The 22015-nt window shown below is 35.4% G+C and overlaps 2 protein-coding genes across 2 annotated transcripts; both read left to right on the top strand.

The window, feature by feature from the left end:
* Positions 1–2138: 2138 nt before the first annotated feature.
* On the top strand, positions 2139–21961 carry LOC149806237 (uncharacterized). Its single transcript, XM_089951184.1, has 6 exons — positions 2139–2295; positions 4440–4553; positions 15274–15343; positions 18178–18310; positions 18865–18973; positions 21162–21961. Exons 1-6 carry the CDS (start codon positions 2176–2178, stop codon positions 21306–21308), a joined length of 693 nt encoding a protein of 230 aa, XP_089807310.1. The 5' UTR covers positions 2139–2175; the 3' UTR covers positions 21309–21961.
* LOC149806238 (E3 SUMO-protein ligase ZBED1-like) lies at positions 5115–15038 on the top strand. Its single transcript, XM_089951258.1, has 3 exons — positions 5115–6959; positions 7451–7906; positions 14973–15038. The coding sequence occupies exons 1-3, from the start codon at positions 6657–6659 to the stop codon at positions 15036–15038; spliced, it is 825 nt and encodes a 274-aa protein (XP_089807384.1). The 5' UTR covers positions 5115–6656.
* Positions 21962–22015: the final 54 nt, after the last annotated feature.

The following is a 22015-nucleotide window of genomic DNA, read 5'->3' as shown; positions in this document are numbered from 1 at the left end:
GCCCGGAGGATCATCGTCATCCTTTTCTGCCAACATCTGTTCTCTTTCTTTTTTAAACTCCTCAGTTGGTTCGCTCAATATAGTACTTCGTCGGGCGTATAACCGCTGCATGGGTGAAGGTTTTTGCTGCGGTGAAGAAGACTGTTCTTGTTCTATCTGTTGCAGAGGTGGAGGAAGTTGATACTGAGAGAGTTGTTCTTGTTTTAGTTGTTTCATTCTCTCTTTATAAAGTCTTTTTACTTCTTCATGAAGACTTTCGTATTCTGGACCTCTAGCTTGTTTTTTGTTGTAATATACGCGATATATCCATTTAATAAAATTATCATCATTTACTTTTTCATGACTAGTTTTTAAAATACCAGATTTATTAAATATACCAAATAATATCATTTCAGGTAATTTTTCTTTTTCAGTATTTCTAATATCTTCAACAATTCCTTCGTTAATTCTTGCAATCAATTCTAAGTTTTATCCTACTGGTTTGGATTCAGATGCATGTTTTTTTCTCACGTCGGCGACTTCAGTACGAAGTTTTTCAATACCTTCAAGTATTTCCTCACCAACAGGTGGAGGTTGAGCTGCAGCTATGTCAGTTGGAAGATCTCGTAAAATCTTTTTTGTCTGTTTAGTTCTTCTTGCTATTTTTTCAGTCTGCGCCGCAGTTTGTTTTGATACCGGAAGAAGATCTTCTTTGATGACAGTTGTAACTTTCTCAGTAGCTGCGGTGACGAGCTTAAACAGTTTTTTAGTTTCTTCTTCGTACTCAACTTGTGCTTCTTGCTGCGCTTGTAGATTTTTTCTAAATGAATCTCTAACAGGAAGAATTTTTTAATTGCTTCTAATCGTTCTCGAGCTATCCTTGCAGTATGAGATTCCGGATGTACCATTTTATTATAACATAATGATTTAATTATAGCAGCAGAGGGGCCTTGTCTACAATTATGTTGGGGACAAACAATAACCATAGACGTGGTATTGACCTCTATGAAGGGTCACTATTTTTTTGTATAAAAACAAGGGTGACCATTCCCTAAAGTGGTCTGATCGCCCCCTCTGCTGCTCAAAGACTTTTAAAAATTATACTAGCAGCGGCATCGCTTGGTACTCCGCATTAAAAGTTTAGTGCTTGGACTGGTCGACCTGGTGTCAGGATAATGTGACTGGGTGTGACATCATGCTAATGTCGACGGCACGACGCCCCAGTGCTAGACATCATTCTAAAATGCCACACTGCAGACATCGTAGCGATATAACTCAAATTGTTAAAACTACCTTATAAATCCAACGCGCGCGCGTAGACACACACACACACACACACACACACATCCCCTAGTCGCTATATTAAATTCGTGTTGCAGCCTTAGAGCCCCATTTAGCATATGTTAATTCCCGTTGGTCGCTATATCGTCTCACTATGCAGTTTAAAGTTTATATTGGCCCTAAATATAATATGACTTGGGGAAAGCTCTCTCTCTCTCTCTCTGTTATAATAGAATTTATTTTGCAAAAGAAAATCTAATTTAAGTATGCGCTCCTAATGCAGATTTAAACGACATTCACGGTGTCTTTCACTAGATTTTGGTTGCTAAAATAAATGTTATATAGTTTATTTCCAAATTGGGTGGAATTAACACCAATTAATCCACGCATTAATAGATAATTGTTTTATATGTTTGATGCCATATTTAGAGTCAAAATATAAATAGAAATAATTTTGGCGATCGTCAACTCATGTTTGATAAGACACTACTTTTTTGTTATAAGGCTTTATCATAGCTATAAAAAAGTGAACGTTGACCTGAAGAAAAGTCATTGATTTTTTTTTTCGTCACAGGATCATGCTAATCTTTAATAAATACAACAAACATTACTTTCAACTTTTTGGACTTAGCAAATGTTTAAACTCTCCACATCGGAAGGTTAAATAGAACGAAACATAAAATGGATTTCCAGAGGAAGTGACAGATTAATAGTAAACTATTTGCACGCTATTAACTTTCATGTACATTATTGTAATTGTTTAATTCATTTATTTATCCTTATTCCCACAAAGATGCAGTGTATTTAGTGTGTTCGTTGTGCACATGCGTTTGTGCATTTATTATTGTTGACTACTCTTCACGCGAGAATCACGAAAAGCCTAGTGGCGGAAGGCATGAAAAATTTGATTTGAAGATGATGGATACCACTGTATCTTTCTTGGATCCCCAGAATCCATGGGACAGAAGCGACCGATCTTTGGCTCCACTTCGCAGAGCTCTAATTCTGGCAGAGAAGACCGGTCACATCCGAAAGGTGTTCACCTTTAAACATTGCAGTGGCATACGTCTATTACATTATAAACAAGTTTCAACCTGATATGCTGATTCACAGCCCAAGGATGTGTATACTATAGTAGCTTACAATTTACATGCACTATGCATAAACATTATTACAAGTATAGCAGACGCGTATAGATAAATTGTAAGCAACTGTACGAGTCAATGTAAATCGCATTGTCTAGTGTCGTTGCTAGTTCTACATTGTAAGACTTCACCCCCACTCATATCACTTTTTATCAAATTATTGTACACATATTCCGACTATATTTTAAAGATTTTACATTTTATTATTTTTGGAATACATTATACAGAATTATGACATCTTTAAATTGTATCTTTTTTATTGTAATACCTCAGTTTATTATTTATTTGGAGGGTTCGGTTTGATTTGGTATTTTAGGATTTTTAGTGCTAAGACAATTTGAATACGGTGCTTTGTCCAAGGACATACCTTAGTAACCAAACTGGGCTGATGGTTGAATTCAAATTTGCATCACTTGGTCATGAGTACAGCCTTATAACCACTGCATCACTTGGTCATGAGGACAGCCGTATAACCACTGCATCGCTTGGTCATGAGTACAGCCTTATAACCACTGCATCACTTGGTCATGAGTACAGCCTTATAACCACTGCATCACTTGATCATGAGTACAACCGTATAACCACTGCATCACTTGGTCAAGAGCACAACCTTATAACCAATGCATCACTTGGTCATGAGCACAGCCTTATAACCACAGCATCACGTGGTCATGAGCACAGCCTTATAACCACTGCATCACTTGGTCATGAGTTTAGACTTATAACCACTGCATCACTTGGTCATGAGTTTAGCCTTATAACCACTGCATCACTTGGTGATGACTACAGCCTTATAACCACTGCATCTCTTGGTCATGAGTACAGCCTTATAAACACTGCATTGCTTGGTTATGAGTACAGCCTTATAACCACTGCATCACTTGGTCATGAGTACAGCCTTATAAACACTGCATTGCTTGGTTATGAATACAGCCTTATAACCACTGCATCACTTGGTCATGAGTACAGCCTTATAAACACTGCATTGCTTGGTTATGAGTACAGCCTTATAACCACTACATCACTTGGTCATGAGTACAGCCTTATAAACACTGCATCAGTTGGTCATGAGTACAACCATATAACCACTGAGCCAGCATGACTTCTTATAGGGAAGGGTTTATCTTCCTAAAGTTTCTGTGCAATTCATTTTTAAAGTTTTAGAACTTCACTATTTATTGGCTGACAGCCATTTTTGTGCTGAGATGCTGTTAAACACTATTATATACATCCTCACTAGAAAGCTCCCCACTATACTGCTGTCTCATAATACATCCTCACTAGAAAGCTCCCCACTATACTGCTGTCTCATAATACATCCTCACTAGAAAGCTCCCCACTATACTGCTGTCTTATAATATATCCTCACTAGAAAGCTCCCCACTATACCGCTGTCTCATAATACATCCTCACTAGAAAGCTCCCCACTATACCACTGTCTTATAATACATGCTCACTAGAAAGCTCCCCAGTATACCGCCGTCTCATACAGGTATCTATTGATCTCATTAAGATCATCTAATATTTCTGATTATTTCTGTAAATTTATTTCACTTTATTATTTTAGTTCTTGACTTATATTTAATCAATATAAAGTGATTTCACTTCATGAAATACTGTTTTTGTTTGAATACAGTATCAAAACACAGTCTTTTTAGAACATATCTCTTTATAAGGTTCCATCACTTTTCAAGTGGTCCATTTTTAGGGTTCCTTTGAACTGTACTAGTTTCTTGGTTCTTAGTGTTACTTCATGTCATTTAGTGAATTTAAGGACATTATTGAGTGTTACTTCATGTCATTTAGTGAATGTAAGGACATTATTGAGTGTTACTTCATGTCATTTAGTGAATTTAAGGACATTTTTGAGTGTTACGTCATGTCATTTAGTGAATTTAAGGACATTATTGAGTGTTACGTCATGTCATTTAGTGAATTTAAGGACATTATTGAGTGTTACTTCATGTCATTTAGTGAATTTAAGAACATTATTGCAACAAAAAATAAAGATTTTATTTTATATTTTTGTTCTAGAGGAGTGATTATGAAGCCCAAAAAATTGAAAAGGAGATGGAAGACAAATACCCTTCCCTGAAGCTGATCAATGTCCTGAGAGAGGCCACTAAGCTGCGAGGGGAACTGAGTAAAGTCAGTACTGGATTGACTGCATGAGCATAGACCACTTTTTCACATAGTATTTGTTTTATAAGTATCATAAATTCACGTTGATCAAAATGTCAGGTGATAAAATTTCAGTCACACTTTGCAACAGTGCCTAGTGTTGTCTTTTTCACATAGTATTTGTTTTTGTAAGTATCATAAAGTCACGTTGATCAAAATGTCAGGTGATAAAATTTCAGTCACACTTTGCAACAGTGCCTAGTGTTGTCTTTTTCACATTGTATTTGTTTTTATAAGTATCATAAAGTCACGTTGATCAAAATGTCAGGTGATAAAATTTCAGTCACACTTTACAACAGTGCCTAGTAGGGGTGAAACGATTCATCGATACATCGATGCATCGATACTTTTGCCATTTCGATACACGTATCGATACACAAGGTGAAGAATCGATACAAACCGATATCTACCTTATAATAACTACATAAATCTTCAGCATTTATGATAATTAAATTAGGAGCTCATTAGACCAAACTGTCGTGGTAGTTGTTTTGTATACACAGGAAGTATAGTGTGTGAGATTCAGTTAGTCATCTCCGTTCCCGCACCTGGACCAGTTCTATAGATAAGAGTTTCCTTGTACTAGGAAATTACATTATTTTTTGTTTTTTAAATAATACCATAATTTAAAAATATAATCAAAGACATAAATTAATAATAGTTTCTGAAGGAAAAATTTTTTTCTTAAAATTATTATAATAATGTAAGTGTCAATTCTTTTCTCTTTGCGTGGGACTAAACTATCGGTATGGGTGTGGAACCGGTGATAGAACTTATGATTATTCTTAATCACTAAGACGTTTGGGATGCTTTCATGCAATGAACTACAAACAGCGGGGTGACCAAGGTGATTCCAACATCCGGTCAAATGGAGCAGACGCAAAAGGCCGAAAAAATTGAACCTGCGATTAGAAGATCATTGGCCTGGAACTATTTTGGATATCCTGTGGAGTATGAGAATGGAGTAAGAAAAGTAGACAAGTCCAGGTGTGTTTGCAAACTGTGTTTTACAGCTCTTAGGAATACTGGAAACACCACAAATATGTCTACACATTTAAAACGGCACCACCCAACCATTGCCATTGGAATTCCTTTTAAAGATGATAAGATTTCAGCTCCCAAGGTCAGTGTTTCTCCTACTCCTAAGCCATCACATCCAACAACCACTGGTTAGCTCAGATTGACTGAAGTTTTTCAGTCTCCATTAATTCCATCATCGCAAAGATCACAGACAATCACTAAGCATATAGCGATGTTTATTGCACATGATATGCGCCCTTTCTCAGTGGTTGATTCGCTAGGTTTCAGAAATCTGATTCGTACCCTGGAACCTCGCTACATCATCCCATCAAGAACACACTTCGCAGAGAAAGTTATCCCAGACCTATACCTTCACACCAGACAAGAAGTGCAAAGCACCATATCAGAGGCAGAATCAGTGGCCATTACTACAGATGGTTGGACGTCAAGGGCTACAGAGAGTTACATAACAATCACAGCTCACTTGATTGATAAGGAATGGTGCATGAAAAGCTTTGTTCTTCAGACGAGACCTTTACACGAGTCTCACACTGGTAAAAATATAGGAGCAGTACTAGTTGATGCCAGTAAGGAATGGCAACTGGAAAGGCCCCACAAGTTACTCCCCATAGTAACAGATAATGCTGCTAACATGGATGTTGCTATTCAAGAGGCAAAGTTCACACCACATATCAAGTGCTTTGCACATACTATAAATCTGGCAACCCAGAGAGGGTTACAAGTTCATCAGATGTCACGCCTTCTTGGGAGGATCCGGCACATTGTCTCGTTTTTCCATCGCAGTACAACTGCTACTACCCTGCTGAAATCCAAACAAGAGCTGTTGCAGCTTCCTAAACACAAACTTATCCAAGATGTCCAGACACGTTGGAATAGTTCTTTTGATATGATTGATCGATTTTTAGAGCAGCAGCCTGCCATTGTAGCTACTCTATTAAGTAAGGAAATCAGACAGAGGGAGACGGACTTAAACACTTTATCAGAGGATGATGTATCAAATGCGGAGATATTCTCAAACTGCTCAAACCAATGAAAACCATTACAACGATATTGTGCGATGAAGCAGCACCTACCATATCAATGATTTTTCCTCTTAAACATTGTATTATTAGTGCAATGGAAGTGCAAGAAAGTGACTCTGCACTTGTGAAGGCAGTCAAGGTGGCAATCTCCCAAGACCTAGACAAAAGATACAATGACAAGGACATGCAGCAGTTTCTATTGCAGAGTTGTGCCCTAGATCCAAGATTTAGGGCTCTAACTGATGTAGACGATGCTACAAGGATCCAGATATATGCTTCCATTGTCATGCAAACAGTGAAGGTCAATGAGGTAAGTCAAAAATTTACATACGAGTATCGTTGTGTTATCTACGTGCAGCAGTTGAAGTATAACATAATATTATTGTCCCCTTTAAAGATTTTAAGGATATATGAAATTTCTTTTGGTAGTTAAAATTGGACACTTGTCCCCAAAGGTTACCCTAGATGCACCACTGATCTTGGTATGCCCCAGAGTCACCTTCAAAGTTCTTATGTCATCCGATTCTCTCCATCTCCCTCTGAAACACTGACACACACACACACACACACACACATAGAGCAAACACACAAACTATTACATAACTTCATTGTTTGAAGTTCATAACTTCATATACACAAATATTTCTTAATATTCAATATTGATCTTATATTGATAAAATCATGTTGTTTTATTCATATTAAATGCCAGTGAATTAATGCTAAAATGTTAATTAACATAAAATTGCGAGATTCGTATTAACTTAAGGAGTACATATTATTTAATTTTGATTTTTATTACAGTGTGAAACAGTAGTGAAGACAGAGAAGACTGATGAACTCACTCATGTACTACCATCTAGTCTTCCCCCATTACCACAGCTTCCTGCAGTACAAGTTACAGAACGAGATAACAGACCAGCAGCAACAGCGAAGGTTGAAGTTGATGAGCCTCCAGTGAAAAAGGGTGCACTTGAAGATCTTTTTGGAGATGTGTACGTGGTCAAGGTGGAGCCATCAAAGTCCCTCTTTCAGAGGGCTGACACAGAGATAACACGTTATAGGAATGAGACATCTAGTATACATATTGGTGACAACCCACTGATGTGGTGGAAATTCAACGAAACATCATTCCCTTTGCTGGCCAAACTAGCCAAGATGTTGTTGACTATTCCAGCAACATCAGTGCCATTTGAAAGAGTCTTTTCAACTGCTGGAGATGTTGTATCAGCACAAAGAGCCTCTCTGACTGGGAAGAATGTAGATATTTTGATTTTTTTGAAGAAGAATATGAAACTTTGAAAGTTGTGACGAGTAGTCTGACAGTCTTGTGCATATGTTATGCAGAATGATTTAATTCAGTTCATTTATGCCTTTTACAGAGTCATCACAATTGCCAGATAGTTTTAGAACAATGAGTTTGTGACTTAAGAAGACTCATTCATTTTCTGGAAAACACATTTATGTTGATGAGGATATCATTTTCAATCATCATGAACTTTTCTTTAATTCAGTTATTGGATTCAAATACACATGACAATTTATGTGAAATTACATTTAACACTGTTTGCAGTTAGGTGCTTGCGCGTTATAGACTGATATAGCATATATCAGGTTCAACATTATTTGCAGTTAGGTGCTGTGTATTATAGATTCATATAACAGATCTCAGGCTCAACGTTGTTTGCAGTTGGGTGCTTGTGTGATAAAGATGGATGTAGCAGATCTCAGGTTCAATACTGCAGTTAGGTGCTTGCAAGTTGTAAATTGATATAGCAGATCTCATGTTTGACACTGCAGTTGGGTGCTTGTATGTGTTATAGATAGATATAACAGATCTCAGTTTTTACACTGCAGTTGGGTGTTTGTGTGATATAGATTGATATAACAGATCTCAGGTTTGACACTGCATAATTATTATTTCTGAATCCCAATAATTTTAAATTTATTTTGTATTTTTGTATTACATGTACTTTTTAGTGCATTATTGTGTTGCAGTATGTTATTGCATGATGAATCAGACACAAAACTTGTAATAGTCCTGTGCATCTGTTAGGCAGAATTATCTAATTCAGTTCATTTATGCCATTTACAGTCATCACAATTGTCAGCTAGTTTTAGAACACTGAGTTTGTGACTTAAGAAGATTTATTCATTTGCTGGAAGATGCATTTAAGTTGATGAGGATATCATCTTCAGTTATTAGGAACTTTCTTTAACTCATCTATAGACTTCAATTACACACATGGCAATTTATGTGAAATTAATTAGTGTTTGCTGCAGTGAAGTTTATCATTTGTGTTTTCTAAGATGATCTTTCTTGAACTGAAGAAAGGAGGAAAGTATACAGCTTAGAAAAGGTTGCATAATTATGATTTCCTAATCCTAAGCATTTTAAATTTTTGTTGTATTTTTGTGTTACATGCACTTTTTAATATATTATTTTGTTCCAGTATGTTGTTGCATGATGAATCAGACACAAAACTTGTAACATTTCATTTTTATTGAATGAAGGATAAAGAAACACATCAAAGATTTTGTTATATTTTATTTGGTTACACAGAACAACAATGTTAGTAGTCGTGACATTGTATCTTGATTCAATTTTTTCTCTGTTATCATTATACATAACAGGTTAACAAGGTGACTCACTGCTGATACATTGCATATTTGACACTGTTTGAACTTGAAAATACCATTCAACATATACATTCACATGATTAATCAAATGTACTGTGATAATCCCATTTTCAGTTTGATACATGTATCGATATGTATTGTATCGTAGGCTGTGTATCGTGTATCGTATCAATACGTGGCACAGGCGTATTGTTTCACCCCTAGTGCTTAGTGTCGTCTTTTCGCATTGTATTTGTTTTTATAAGTATCATAAAGTCACGTTTGTTGAACAGAATGACAGGTGATAAAATTTCAGTCACACTTTACAACAGTGCCTAGTGTCATCTTTTTCACATAGTATTTGTTTTTATAAGTATCATAAAGTCATGTTTGTTGAACAGAATGACAGGTGATAAAATTTCGGTCACACTTTACAACAGTGCCTAGTGTTGTCTTTTTCACATAGTATTTGTTTTTATAAGTATCATAAAGTCACGTTTGTTGATCAAAATGTCAGGTGATAAAATTTCAGTCACACTTTACAACAGTGCCTAGTGTCGTCTTTTCGCATTGTATTTGTTTTTATAAGTATCATAAAGTCACGTTTGTTGAACAGAATGTCAGGTGATAAAATTTCAGTCACACTTTGCAACAGTGCCTAGTGTCATCTTTTCGCATTGTGTTTGTTTTTATAAGTATCATAAAGTCACAATTGTTGAACAGAATGACAGGTGATAAAATTTCAGTCACACTTTACAACAGTGCCTAGTGTCATCTTTTTCACATAGTATTTGTTTTTATAAGTATCATAAAGTCACGTTTGTTGATCAAAATGTCAGGTGATACAATTTCAGTCACACTTTGCAACAGTGCCTAGTATCGTCTTTTTCACATAGTATTTGTTTTTATAAGTATCATAAAGTCACGTTGATCAAAATGTCAGGTGATAAAATTTCAGTCACACTTTACAACAGTGCCTAGTGTTGTCTTTTTCACATTGTATTTGTTTTTATAAGTATCATAAAGTCACGTTGATCAAAATGTCAGGTGATAAAATTTCAGTCACACTTTGCAACAGTGCCTAGTGTTGTCTTTTCGCATAGTATTTGTTTTTATAAGTATCATAAAGTCACGTTGATCAAAATGTCAGGTGATAAAATTTCAGTCACACTTTGCAACAGTGCCTAGTGTTGTCTTTTTCACATAGTATTTGTTTTTATAAGTATCATAAAGTCACATTTGTTGATCAGAATGTCAGGTGATAAAATTTCAGTACACTTTGCAACAGTGCCTAGTGTTGTCTTTTTCACATAGTATTTGTTTTTATAAGTATCATAAAGTCACATTGATCAAAATGTCAGGTCATCAAATTCAGTCACACTTTATAAGTATCATAAAGTCACGTTTGTTGATCAGAATGACAGGTGATAAAATTTCAGTCACACTTTACAACAGTGCCTAGTGTTGTCTTTTTCACATAGTATTTGTTTTTATAAGTATCATAAAGTCACGTTTGTTGATCAAAATGTCAGGTGATAAAATTTCAGTCACACTTTGCAACAGTGCCTAGTGTTGTCTTTTCGCATTGTATTTTTTTTTATAAGTGTCATAAAGCCACGTTTGTTGATCAGAATGACAGGTGATAAAATTTCAGTTACACTTTACAACAGTGCCTAGTGTTGTCTTTTTCACATAGTATTTGTTTTTATAAGTATCATAAAGTCAAGTTTGTTGATCAGAATGTCAGGTGATAAAATTTCAGTCACACTTTACAACAGTGCCTAGTGTTGTCTTTTTCACATAGTATTTGTTTTTATAAGTATCATAAAGTCACGTTGATCAAAATGTCAGGTGATAAAATTTCAGTCACACTTTGCAACAGTGCCTAGTGTTGTCTTTTTCACATTGTATTTGTTTTTATAAGTACAGTGGAACCCCGCTACAACGCAATGATCGGGGTTCATAAAATTGGATCGCGTTAAAAGCGGGGTCGCGTTAATGCGGGGTTTTACAATATTTAACTTTTTTTCCGAGAACATATACGTGTATACATGTACAATGATCAAAAGTCGGCTTATCATCAGATGAATATTAACTGGAATGCATTAATTAAGATATATTCAAAATAATCGATGGCTAATATATTTATAGGTTATTACTGTGCATTAAAAACATTTACTAATTTTTATTTGTTTGAACGATAATACAGATTGACCGATAATACCAGACTATCGCTATATCATGAAAAGTGTATCAACACCGTATGCTACCGTGCCATCGTGGCATGCAGTTCATCCTTAATGGATGTAATTTCATTGAAAATCGTACAGATTTAAAATATTCAATAATTTTGTAATAGTCTGAATTCGTCGTGTAAAATATAGGATGAACAAAATATTGAAACCATTTACTTGCCGTCTGATATCGTACGGTCATTGCATGCAGCTATTCCCGGGTCTACATACGGTGTCTGTATTGGATATTATTTACTTTCAACTGTTTGTTGTTTGATCACACCGCCAAGCACAGCATACATGTTGGCGGCTTTCGTCCTTTGATGTTTATTAAATTGTGCGACTCTTGTATCAACCACAGCTTTGGCTGTGATTGCAGTTAAATAAGAAGCCCATGTCGGCTATTGTTTGAGCAACGACTGTATACAGAATTCATGGAAGACAATCACAAAGACGATTTACTGGCTTTACTCATGGATCCGTAATAAGTAACACTTCCGATAATGTTTACTTTGGCTTAACAATTCAAAAACCTAATGAAACCAGTTTTCTCTTCTAGAGTAGAATACGGAGCTTCACCACAACCTGTTCAAATTGATAAATTTCAGAAGCCAAGCGTTGTACACACTATTTCTCGTACGTTATATATATCGTATTATTTTAGAATTCATACACGATCACTTCTCCAAAATCACTTAAAGAACCTGGATAAATTGTTAAGTTCCGATCGTTTATTATTAAAAGTCATACGCGAATTCTTCCACCAAATTATAATAAACGTTTTACACACTATTTCTCGTACGTTAAACAAATATTTTCACGGTCCGATAAAAATACACGTAAATGAATTTCAAATTTCAGGAACCATGCCACGATCATATTATTTTAAAAGTCACAACTAATCTCATGCCCAAAATGAAGTTAATTTCTTGTTTTGTTTTTTTTTTACTTTTCTCCGAATTTTTTTTCTCCTTGTGTGAATGAATATATGAAATTTCGGGAGCCATGCTACGACCGCGTTATATCCGAATTCGCGTTATGGCGGGGCGTGTTATAGCGGGGTTCCACTGTATCATAAAGTCATGTTGATCAAAATGTCAGGTGATAAAATTTCAGTCACACTTTGCAACAGTGCCTAGTGTTGTCTTTTCGCATTGTATTTGTTTTTATAAGTATCATAAAGTCACATTTGTTGATCAGAATGACAGGTGATAAAATTATAGTCACACTTTACAACAGTGCTTAGTGTTGTCTTTTTCACATAGTACTTGTTTTTATAATTATCATAAAGTCACGTTTGTTGATCAAAATGTCAGGTGATAAAATTTCAGTCACACTTTGCAACAGTGCCTAGTGTTGTCTTTTCACATTGTATTTGTTTTTATAAGTATCATAAAGTCACGTTTGTTGATCAAAATGTCAGGTGATAAAATTTCAGTCACACTTTGCAACAGTGCCTAGTGTTGTCTTTTTCACATTGTATTTGTTTTTATAAGTATCATAAAGTCATGTTTGTTGATCAAAATGTCAGGCGATAAAATTTCAGTCACACTTTGCAACAGTGCCTAGTGTCGTCTTTTCGCATTGTATTTGTTTTTATAAGTATCATAAAGTCACGTTTGTTGATCAGAATGACAGGTGATAAAATTTCAGTCACACTTTGCAACAGTGCCTAGTGTTGTCTTTTTCACATTGTATTTGTTTTTATAAGTATCATAAAGTCATGTTTGTTGATCAAAATGTCAGGTGATAAAATTTCAGTCACACTTTGCAACAGTGCCTAGTGTTGTCTTTTTCACATTGTATTTGTTTTTATAAGTATCATAAAGTCATGTTTGTTGATCAAAATGTCAGGTGATAAAATTTCAGTCACACTTTGCAACAGTGCCTAGTGTTGTCTTTTTCACATAGTATTTGTTTTTATAAGTATCATAAAGTCACGTTTGTTGATCAGAATGACAGGTGATAAAATTTCAGTCACACTTTGCAACAATGCCTAGTGTTGTCTTTTTCGCATTGTATTTGTTTTTATAAGTATCATAAAGTGACGTTTGTTCATCAAAATGTCAGGACATCAAATTTCAGTCACACTTTACAGTGCCTAGTGTTGTCTTTTTCACATAGTATTTGTTTTTATAAGTATCATAAAGTCACGTTTGTTGAACAGAATGACAGGTGATAAAATTTCAGTCACACTTTACAGTGCCTAGTGTCGTCTTTTTCATATAGTATTTGTATTTATAAGTATCATAAAGTCACGTTTGTTGATCAGAATGACAGGTGATAAAATTTCAGTCACACTTTGCAACAGTGCCTAGTGTTGTCTTTTTCGCATAGTATTTGTTTTTATAAGTATCATAAAGTCACGTTTGTTGATCAGAATGACAGGTGATACAATTTCAGTCACACTTTGCAACAGTGCCTAGTGTCGTCAAACTCTTGATCATTAGGAATAAAATTCAAACAGCTTTCTAATTACTGGAAAATGCCATTAGTAAGCAGCTGTACAATATAACATTGAAATCTTTCTGTATTGTTTGATTACCATCTGAAATTCTAATTGAACAATATCCAGATACCTTTTGTCAATCCAGCATCCACAATTGACCAATATCCAGATAGACTGTCAATCTGACATCCTTAAACCACCAATATTAAGATATATTCTGTCATTCTAACATCCTTAATTGATAATATCGAGGTAAATTATGTCAGTATCTATTGAAAGGAGCACATGTTGTAAATTTTGGTGTCTCTTATGATACCAATAATTTTCGTACCTTAAACTAATATCTTTTCTTCTCTTTGCTCAGTTATAGTCAAATGAATGTCTTCCATAATCCATTATCAGGCAGTTCTGATAACTTGTTGAAACATAATATGATGGAGAGACCTTTTGAGGAGCCTTTCATTCAAATATGTAATTAAAAAAAGGACGTCATAAATACATAAAAATGCATATAGATGTAGTGCATAGGAAATCTGATAACAGAAATTTTATTTGTTTCAGATAACCTCACAAGAACCTGGAATTTAAATTTCAGGAGGCCAAGTAGTTTTAGTCATTATTGCAGATTGATTGCATTCATAATAACAATGTTCGATTTATTACAAAGTAATCCCCAATGTAGTCATGGGACATAAATGTAGAGGAGATTGCTGTTTGTTGAACTTGTTCAGGGGACATAAATACTGGTGGAGATTGCTGATTGTTGAACTTGTTCAAGATTTTTTTTTATGTACACAGGTTAGTCATAGACAAGAAGGGCCTGAACTTTGATATATCCCACATTTCATTTGATTAACATGTGTCATAGAAAGGTCCACAACTTTGATATATCACACAGGCTTTATTTGATAAATATCTGTCCTAGACTTAAATGGCCATAACTTTGTAAGCCATTAACATGGAAATTTCTTGTAATCAATCTTTTCTTAGATTCCATGAAGATGCATCTTCATTTCATATTCAGTTGAAATCCTTTGATTTGGACATGCAGGCAGACGGATTAAGTGATTGCTGTGTTGCCGTTCACTAATGGGTGGGCCAAGAGTATTTAGGAGATTTTGGTACACTTTGCCTTGAAAATGGAACATAACATGGAAATAAGTGATTTCTGGTTATCAAATAATGAGAAATGTTTATGACTGCCCACCTGCCAGTCCTTTGATGGTGGTTACAATGTGAGGTTTTGCAGAAAATGGCAGTTCTCTCTTATGATAACTTGACATTATTTTCCTTTCAGGTGAAGACATAATTTATTTGCCTTTCAGGTGAATCTGGAGATCCAGTGCAGGATGCAGGACAAAGAAACTAGTGACATTACTCACCTGAATGTGCTAGGTCTGTACACAAGTACCATTTTGAAATACCATTAAATGTTTTCAAAGGCAGAGAGACCCAGTTTAATATTGTGTTCATAGCAGAAAGCTACTTATGTTTTCTGACAAACATTTTTGATATACAGTATGTGATAACTACTTGTGGAAAGTAGAATTGACACTTAACACAGGTGTCTTCTTAAAAATGTAAAATTCTTCTTCAGTTTGTTGTAGGGACTTTGAGAATATAGCTAGTTTGTTGTAGGGACTTTGAAAATATAGCTAGTTAAGACAGATGATTGCTGAATAGAGATGAACTCTCATGCAGATTTGACTGTATTCATTTTATTACATATATACAGTAAAGTCTTGCTGGCTAAAAAATGTTTGGTTTGAAAACACCCTATATTATTCGGATTTGTGGTAATATCTGACAGAATGTTGATAGTAATATTAAATCTAACTTTTACAAACTCACTGTTGTAAGGCAGAAAAATGGTTTTAAAAAATGCTTGGATGCCCACTGGGTAATCATACTGGAAAGTCAAATTGCCCCAGAATTTATTTGGTTTACTCAGATTTCCATAGTTTCTGTTCAGTTATAATTTACACATATTAAGACTTCCTTTCAGCACTTTTTTTGGTAAAAGCCATCTTAGTCTCATTTGAGTTCTTCCAGATCTCGACCTGGCACAACATTTAGTCTCATTTGAGTTCTTACAGATCTCAACCTGGCACAACTTTTAGGAATCAGACTTCTGATTCCTGCAGATTGATAGAGCTATTCCAAATGCTCTTTTATCTAAATAGTCTATGTCATGGGTGATTCTCTGTGTGTGTGTGTGATTTGGATTTTTAATGTAGCTTTAAAATAATTCAGTCATATCGCTACGATGTCTGCAGTGTGACAGTTTATAGTGATGTCTAGCACTGGGGCATCATGCTGCAGACATGTAGCATGATGTCCCACCCAGTCACATTATCCTGACACCAGGTCAACCAGTCCTAACACTAACCTCTTAATGCTGAGCGCCAAGCGTGGCAGCTGTTAGTACCATTTTTGTAAGTCTTTGTTATGACTCGACTGGGGATCAAACCCACGACCTCCCACATCCAAGGCGGATGCTCTAACCACTAGGCCACCAGAGCGGTCCATGGGTGATTTTGCAAATCATATCCCTATTAAAATTTTAAGGTCACAGGAGCCTCTCTGTGTCTTTTATTATCAGCTGCTTTGCCTTTTTTTTTTGAAAACTTCTTGTGGAAGTGTTCTTATTTAGGGAATAGACTGCTGCTTTGTTGGGTTTGAGTCTCGGATTCAGCCAATGTGGGTATGTGAAAAAGCTTGCCAGTAGCTTCTCATGGGTCTGTGGTTCTTTCTGGGGTTTTTCCAGGTTCTTCCTCCACCATTAATACTGGCTGCCATGTATAGCCTATTGTGTGCTGAAAAATGGCGTTAAACCCTACAACAAAAACAACAACAACAACAACAACAACAACGACAAAAACTGCTTTGTTAATGTTCCTCTCCATTGTGTAAATTTGTCATCAGGCTTAGTCACAGGGACCTGTGACAGTAGGAAGATTGATGTCTTTACCCATAGAGGGTATTCATTTATTACTAGCCAGTGACCTAGCTGGAGATAATGTTGTGGTCACTCCACTTGTAACTAACAAGCCTTGTTTGGATCAAAAGGTAAATCGTGTTGAGATTGAAATCCCTGGTTTATACACAACTTGTGCAGTTACTAAAGCTATGACAAAAAAGAATGATGATGATCAGGAAATTATTTCTTTAGTGGACACATTTATTTGTCAGTCTTTTGATGATGTCATTTTTGTTCATGGCATTGATTAATCCAGAGATAACGATCATAGTGATCCTCTTTTTACAACTCATTCTCTCTCATCTAATGAGGGTGAGAAAAGACAATCACTTGTCAAACAGGAACAAGATCATGTTATTTGTGAAAAATGGTGTCCTTATGAGAAAGTGAAGATATTATTATTCTTGACTGTGAAATAGAAAGAACTAATCTTCATTCTACTCAGTCAGAAATAAAACTAAGGTATGACAGAAATACACAGAAAAGGAGTTTTTGGCTTGTTGATAGAGTTCCGGCTCTATTGCCCTTACCACAAAATCGCCTTCAACTTTACAGTGTTTAATTAAAATGATTACATATGGTCTAGGTAATTGTGATGCTTACATTGATGACGTTATAATCTAAAATGAGACCTGGAAAGATCAGATGGAAACAATTTGGAGATTTTGATCAACTTAGTGATACAAATTTGACTTAGTGATACAAATTTGACAGTTAATTTAGGAAAAAGTGAGCTTGTGTTACATTTTTAGGACATATTTTGGGACACTTTCAGTTCCTGGTCAGTCTTCATTTTTCTTCCATCATTTACACTGAATTAACAGCTCCTGGTCAATCTTCATTCTTCTTCCATCTTTCACACTGAATTAACAGCTCCTGGTCAATCTTCATTCTTCCATCATTCAGATAGAACTAACAGCTCCTGGTCAATCTAAATTCTTCCATCATTCACATAGAATTAACAGCTCCTGGTCAGTCTTCATTCTTCCATCATTCACATAGAATTAACAGCTCCTGGTCAGTCTTCATTCTTCCATCATTCAGATAGAACTAACGGCTCCTGGTCAATCTAAATTCTTCCATCATTCACACAGAATTAACAGCTCCTGGTCAATCTAAATTCTTCCATCTTTCTTGAAGAATTAACAGCTCAGAGTTCTTTAATATTTGACAGAAAGCTTGGGTAACTTGTATACAATCAAAATTATTTAGTTGATCTACAGTCGATAGTGACTTTTGTTTTTCTCAGAGTCCAAGATTGCCAAGATTAAGAGTCTCAACAGCCATCTGGAGGCAGTTACAGAGAGCAAGGACCAGTTGATCAGTAGGCTACAGCAGCCATTTGTTGGAGAATATCTCAAGCTGGAAGCACGATATCACAAGTAATAAATACCATAATTTATCAAGTACAAAAGATTATGCTTGAAAACAATGCCGGGACACTTACACCACTGTGGTTTAATTGTGACTATGGCACGAGTCAAATCATGAAATTGTTTATGACACATTTTCTATTTTCTTAGTAATTTTTGAAGGACCGTAGCTTTCATTTTATATGCCGAAGTATTATCAAGATGAATGCATGTTGAAAAGAATTACTGGAATATGTCATTTCTGCACTCTTATATGGACAGAGCAATTGGCAAAGAAAGAAAAGAGATTTTATGATTTTATTTTTATTTTACGTTATTTTTTTTGGTGTATAAAATCTGTTCAACTATTTCGTGAGCCACTTATTTTTTTTGTTTTTAATTTTCCTTGCTGCATGATTATATATTTCTTGAAAATTATGGAAAATGTGGTGCACATTAATTTCATAACAAAAGATTATAAATATTGACCGAGTTCAAAACTGAAAATATGTTTGTAAAATTTTGAAAGCATTAATCTCTAGAGCCTGTCCATTGTTGGATTCAATGTGTTCTTTCTTTTTCAGATTTGCAAGTGAATTGTTTCCAATGATTGCCCCTCTTCTTTCGGACCTAACCACACATCTGGAGAACTTTGTTTGGGTGGAGTCTTTCAAAGTGGCAGATGGAAAATTGGTAAAAGTGCTTGTTTGAGATCACAGAACATACATGGTTCATTGGCCCTGGAGCAAGTTTGTTTCAAGAAACTTTTAGGGAGTTTTCAAGGACTTTTTTCGATGAATATTCTGTCTTTTGGAAACTGAACCTGCTTCATGTGTTTATTTATTGGTGTTATGTATTTTTTGATGAACCAAATTTTATCAAATAATTATTTATTATTTTTGGGTAATATGTAAAAAACAGAAGTTCTCAATTTCAATAGTGATATATTTTAATTCTGTTTTATTGTTTTGTTTTCCCTCAGATTCATTCATTTGTTTTAGCAAATTTAAAGATTTTAAAAAATAAACAGATGTCATTTAAATTCCAAGTTTTCAAGACAGCCCTTCATATTCAAGAGTTTTTCAAGCTTGTATGAACCATTTACAAAGCTATTTCTGCAGATGCATGTGAAAACTGTAAACGTATGGCACATGATATTAGGACTGATGTTAAGGGTCATTCTAACCTCTTCATAACATTAGGACTGATGTTAAGGGACATTCTAACCTCTTCATAACATTAGGACTGATGTTAAGGGACACTTTAACCTCTTCATAACATTAGGACTGATGTTAAGGGATATTCTAACCTCTTCATAACATTAGGTCTAATGTTAAGGGACATTATAACCTCTTCATAACATTAGGACTGATGTTAAGGGACATTCTAACCTCTTCATAACATTAGGACTAATGTTAAGGGACATTCTAACCTCTTCATAACATTAGGTCTGATGTTAAGGGACAGTCTAACCTCTTCATAACATTAGGTTTGATGTTAAGGGACATTCTGACCTCTTCATAACATTAGGACTAATGTTAAGGGACATTCTGACCTCTTCATAACATTAGGACTGATGTTAAGGGACATTCTAACCTCTTCATAACATTAGGTCTGATGTTAAGGGACAGTCTAACCTCTTCATAACATTAGGTCTGATGTTAAAGGACACTTTAACCTCTTCATAACATTAGGACTGATGTTAAGGGACATTATAACCTCTTTATAACATTAGGACTGATGTTAAGGGACATTCTAACCTTCATAACATTAGGGCTGATGTTAAGGGACATTCTAACCTCTTCATAGCATTAGGTCTGATGTTAAGGGACAGTCTAACCTCTTCATAACATTAGGTTTGATGTTAAGGGACAGTCTAACCTCTTCATAACATTAGGTTTGATGTTAAGGGACATTCTAACCTCTTCATAACATTAGGTTTGATGTTAAGGGACATTATAACCTCTTCATAATATAAGGTCTGATGTTAAGGGACATTATAACCTCTTCATAACATTAGGACTGATGTTAAGGGACATTCTAACCTCTTCATAACATTAGGACTAATGTTAAGGGACATTCTAACCTCTTCGTAACATTAGGTCTGATGTTAAGGGACAGTCTAACCTCTTCATAACATTAGGTTTGATGTTAAGGGACATTCTAACCTCTTCATAACATTAGGACTAATGTTAAGGGACATTCTGACCTCTTCATAACATTAGGACTAATGTTAAGGGATATTCTAACCTTCATAACATTAGGACTGATGTTAAGGGACATTCTAACCTTCATAACATTAGGTCTGATGTTAAGGGACATTCTAACCTTCATAACATTAGGACTAATGTTAAGGGACATTCTAACCTTCATAACATTAGGACTGATCTTAAGGGACATTCTAACCTTCATATCATTTGGACTAATGTTAAGGGACATTCTAACCTCTTTTATGATCACATAAGATGAATAGATTAATGTAGAATACACACATATATCTGTATATCCAGAGTTCTCTGAATTTGTTATAGTTATGCAGGTCATCATCCAGTAATGTTTATATTCCAAATTGTACATGACTAATTATCTTAGTTGAGATACCAAAATGACTCTCTTCTAAACATAATCCCAAACCTGCAACTGTCTAAAATTCATATTAACATGGTGGCACTCAACAGAACCCCAGCAGATTCTGCTAGGTGAAAAATGGTAACTTTAAACTCAGAGTGAACAGTTGTCACACCAGCGAGGTCTTAAAATGGCTGATCCTCGCCATTGCTACAAATCTTCCAATGAAAAATTTGCTTGATGTGACTGGGGCTCAAACCTAGAAGTTGTGTTACTTAGAAAATATTTAAAATTGTTTTTTCTTTTCCAACAGGAAAGTTTGCTTACTGATCTGAACAGCATCTTGGCATCTCTGCAGAGCAAGTTCCAGGCTTTGACTCAAGTACGACAGAGTGTGGACCACCTGTACCAATATGAAGTGTCTGATCATGAGCATCAACAATCAGCCATGTCCCATTGATACTTCTGTCCACAGTTCCAGAGACATTTGCATCTTCTCAAGACCGAATTTGAATGATATTTCTGAATTGCTAGCCTCATGCTGTCCCAATGATAATTCTATCCCATGGTTCAGAGACATTTTATCTATTCAGAGACTGTTGCAGTGATATTTAAAAATAGCTATCCTGTGATCTCGACCCAGTTCTGAGGAGGGAGGGCACCTGTGAAAACATTAGGTAGCAAACTATAGTGTTAGTAGACAGCTGGATCTAGCCAATAATTGTTCCCATGTGACTGGTTTACTTTGTCCTTTGCCCAATTCACATGTTTAGTCTGTGTCTGCAAAAGCAAGTTTTAGGAATTGATGAAGATCTTGTAGTGTGAGCAGGATTGCTACAGCCATAAAGTGTCAGTAGGTGTCCTGGTGATATCCGTTAATTTGTTGCTTCCATGTGTATAGTGAGATAGAGCACTTCAGTCTGTCTAGGATGTATCCCACAAGCCTGGACTACAATTCCACAGGCTTGGACTCCAATTCCACAAGCCTGGACTACAATTCCACAAGCGTGGACTACAATTCCATGTGCTCAGACGGGCCCCATTTTTAAAAAATATTTGTCACACAATATTGCCATTTCTGTACTATGGAAAAAATAAAATCTTACAGGATCAGCAGTGTTGATGTTCATTAGCAGGTGTGTCTTGCTTTAAACAGTTTCTCATTAT

This window comes from Sinohyriopsis cumingii, chromosome 2, assembly GCF_028554795.1.
Source record: "Sinohyriopsis cumingii isolate HCF-2022 chromosome 2, ASM2855479v2, whole genome shotgun sequence".
Lineage (NCBI taxonomy): Eukaryota > Metazoa > Mollusca > Bivalvia > Unionida > Unionidae > Sinohyriopsis > Sinohyriopsis cumingii.
Note: the sequence above shows the minus strand (reverse complement) of the source record. Positions and strands in the feature narration are given on the sequence as shown.

What these genes read in the sequence shown, in the direction of transcription:
- LOC149806237 (XM_089951184.1), top strand. Translation starts at nt 2,176, where the DNA reads ATGATGGATACCACTGTATCTTTCTTGGATCCCCAGAATCCATGGGAC. An exon ending in TACTCACCTGAATGTGCTAG is followed by an intron (nt 15,344 to 18,177) that starts GTCTGTACACAA and finishes TGTTTTTCTCAG; the next exon opens with AGTCCAAGATTGCCAAGATT. An exon ending in AAGTGGCAGATGGAAAATTG is followed by an intron (nt 18,974 to 21,161) that starts GTAAAAGTGCTT and finishes CTTTTCCAACAG; the next exon opens with GAAAGTTTGCTTACTGATCT.
- LOC149806238 (XM_089951258.1), top strand. Translation starts at nt 6,657, where the DNA reads ATGAAAACCATTACAACGATATTGTGCGATGAAGCAGCACCTACCATA. An exon ending in AAACAGTGAAGGTCAATGAG is followed by an intron (nt 6,960 to 7,450) that starts GTAAGTCAAAAA and finishes TTTTTATTACAG; the next exon opens with TGTGAAACAGTAGTGAAGAC. An exon ending in CCTCTCTGACTGGGAAGAAT is followed by an intron (nt 7,907 to 14,972) that starts GTAGATATTTTG and finishes TTTCATATTCAG; the next exon opens with TTGAAATCCTTTGATTTGGA.